Source organism: Penaeus vannamei, chromosome 7, assembly GCF_042767895.1.
Source record: "Penaeus vannamei isolate JL-2024 chromosome 7, ASM4276789v1, whole genome shotgun sequence".
Lineage (NCBI taxonomy): Eukaryota > Metazoa > Arthropoda > Malacostraca > Decapoda > Penaeidae > Penaeus > Penaeus vannamei.
The window spans coordinates 10,338,124-10,340,623 of record NC_091555.1 but is presented as its reverse complement, the minus strand read 5'-3'; the positions used below and the strand labels follow the sequence as shown (position 1 = coordinate 10,340,623).

At 41.0% G+C, this 2,500-nt stretch overlaps 2 protein-coding genes across 4 annotated transcripts in view; one reads left to right on the top strand and one right to left on the bottom strand.

Moving 5' to 3' along the window:
* Positions 1–613, bottom strand: part of LOC113808499 (AP-4 complex accessory subunit Tepsin) — a 17,358-nt gene extending 16,745 nt beyond the window's left edge. For both annotated transcript variants that reach the window (XM_027359953.2, XM_027360022.2), the window contains exon 1: positions 420–613. In XM_027359953.2, coding sequence (XP_027215754.2) covers positions 420–467 — 48 coding nt within the window. In that variant the 5' untranslated portion in view covers positions 468–613. The remainder of the gene's footprint in view (positions 1–419) is intronic.
* Positions 614–781: 168 nt separating this feature from the next.
* The window catches only part of LOC113808397 (polyadenylate-binding protein-interacting protein 1), a 19,948-nt gene continuing 18,229 nt past the window's right edge, over positions 782–2,500 (top strand). The window contains exon 1 of one of the 2 annotated variants that reach the window (XM_027359843.2): positions 782–1,261. In XM_027359843.2, the coding sequence (XP_027215644.2) occupies positions 1,093–1,261 (169 nt within the window). In that variant the 5' untranslated portion in view covers positions 782–1,092. Of the gene's footprint in view, positions 1,262–1,430; positions 1,459–2,500 lie in introns of those variants that run through there. The other variant, XM_070123502.1, reaches the window with a different exon arrangement.

Genomic DNA, 2,500 nt, shown 5'->3' with positions numbered 1-2,500 from the left:
CTAATAAATAAACATTCCGCAAGTGAATTTTCCTGTATAATTTACCCACAACAATTTCTATGGTGTAACATTGTAAATATGCACTGGATATCCTAATGAATCTATTGATAACAAAAATACAATGGATTTTAAGATGCTGACTCGTTCAAGCAAAGTGCCACGGGAACTTTACCCAAAGGCCATGGATCAATAAAACTGAATAGAAATGATTAAAAACATGGAACTGGCGGGCGAATTTCTCTAATTTTCAACCATGTTATCCTCCTATAATCAGAAGCCGAACTTTTACACACATTAATGAAAAAGAAAATTAATTTAAACTCTTGCATCAATTCATATTCCAAAGCATTTCAACGATTTGGCTGAATCATTTGACATTGGTGTGGTATTGAATTTTGTTGGAAAATTATTAGGCTTACATAGGTTGCGAAGTCAACGACATTCTTGGCTTCTTTAAGGAGATCCATGTCTCATCTCTCGTTTTCCAGTAAGCGTAGGCTTTTCGCCTTCTTCTGACGCAGCTTTGGACTTTTAACTTCAAGAAATTATAAGAATTTTAGAATTTTGATGACCAAGTTGTTTACGTGCTGCATCACGCGGTTAAAATAACTGTGTCTTTAAAATGATTTTTTCGAGTCTCTATTTGTTCTTGAGTGGTTTTCATCATTGCATGAATAAATGTAGATGTTCAAGGAATAAACTCTGCAAACCATCTATACAAATTCCAATTGCTTGATGAGAGATTGAAAAGTACTCGCTGTTAAAATAACGCCGGAATTCTAATCCTACGAATTTCTAAGATTAATCCCAGTGGCCGAAAAGAATTATTGCTCAGAATTTGTATATCAGTTCATTATTTGTAAAGTACATAGTTTTATGTAGAAATATAACATACAAGAAGGAAAAAGAAGATATCAGTGCTGTTGTGTAAGCGAGCCTGTATTTGTGCAAATCAATTCGGCAAGTTGTGAGTCTCGCCAAGGCAGTGATCGAGGCTCATGCCCAAGGCCTATTCCGCAAGCGGGCTTTCCGGGGCAGTTGACCGCACTGATTCAAGAGCTCGAACGGCATAAGAGCCTTGTTCTTACAAATATGGAATCCGGAATAAGGCGTGGGCGTGGGCGTGGGCGTGGAGTGAGTGGAAGTGAGGTTATTGAGCGGGTGGACTTGCGACGACCACATGTCCCTCCACCTCAAGTGTCACAAGCAGCGCCTCCAGTCGGGATCCGCCAGACCTCGGAGGGCACCACAGCGACGCCAGGTAAGGGGAACATCCAGGTTCTGAGGAAATCAGGGCGACGCTAGAGGAAGGGGCACGGCCAGACTCAAAGGCGCCAGGGCAGTGCAAGTGAAGGGGCCACGGCCAAGCGACGAGGGCCAGAGGCAGCGCCAGGCGATGGACACAGCCAGACGCGGATGGCACCAGGGCGGAGTTAGGCAAGGGAATGAGGACAAACGGTAATTTCTAGAGTGGGACTGTGTATTTTTTTAGAATAGGTCTGCATCATAAACTCCCAAGTGCTTGGCATTAATGGAATCCAACTGCATTTATAGTGGTATTAGTTGGCACTGGGCAACAGTACTGATGATCCTAGACCTGATAGGTGGAGAGAACCTGAAGAATCCTGTGGTAATTGTGAGGATAAAGTATATAATGCATTTATATATATATGTCAATGTTAGAGAGCTGGCAATCCCCCCCAAAAACACTTTTGGAGTATGAAGTCCCCCAAGCCTAGTATGCAAAAGCTCCACCACATCTTACTGTCAAAATAGTCCATATAGGTCCAAGCAAACTGCTAGCATGAATAACATCATGGCTTGGCAGAGGTGGAGACTCCACAGTCTATTGCTATTTGCTTGTCCAAAGTAGCTGAGTAAATTGTGGTTTTCAGATATTTCTGTTGTGCTTATTTATTTATTTTGCATATGACTTACATAATTCATGTGCCAGATTGGTATTGCTTTACAGTAAGGATGCACTCAGCGAAGATTAGCCTAAGACCCAAATTCCATGTCTTAAAAAATTTATTTAACAATCCAAGTTTCCTTGACTGGGTGTAAATACTGAGGGAAGGATTGGTTGGGGGCACCTCCCCAAACACCAAACATTTAGCTGGTTTGTTAAAATTGTGCAAGGCTCGACCCAATGAATTATCATATATACGGACATATGTATTCACCAGACTGTGGAGTATTTTTCTTGTGCAAGGAATATTAAATTTTTACATGCGCGGAAAACATCATTTTGTCTCTCCATGTGCACGGACAGATGATGAAACACGTGCATGGAATGGTCAAAAGAATTTTATGCGTAGAAGTTGATTTAAAAAAGAAATAAGCATTTGAGAAAAGTTACCCGAGAACGACATTCGTGCGAACAGAATTTATCCAAATAATTTTTGCGCGGGGAACGCAGACCAACTCTAGTCTGCTGTATTCACAGAAATGAAGGCATATTTGTCTATCTATCTGATAGATCTACATTTATCTATCACTC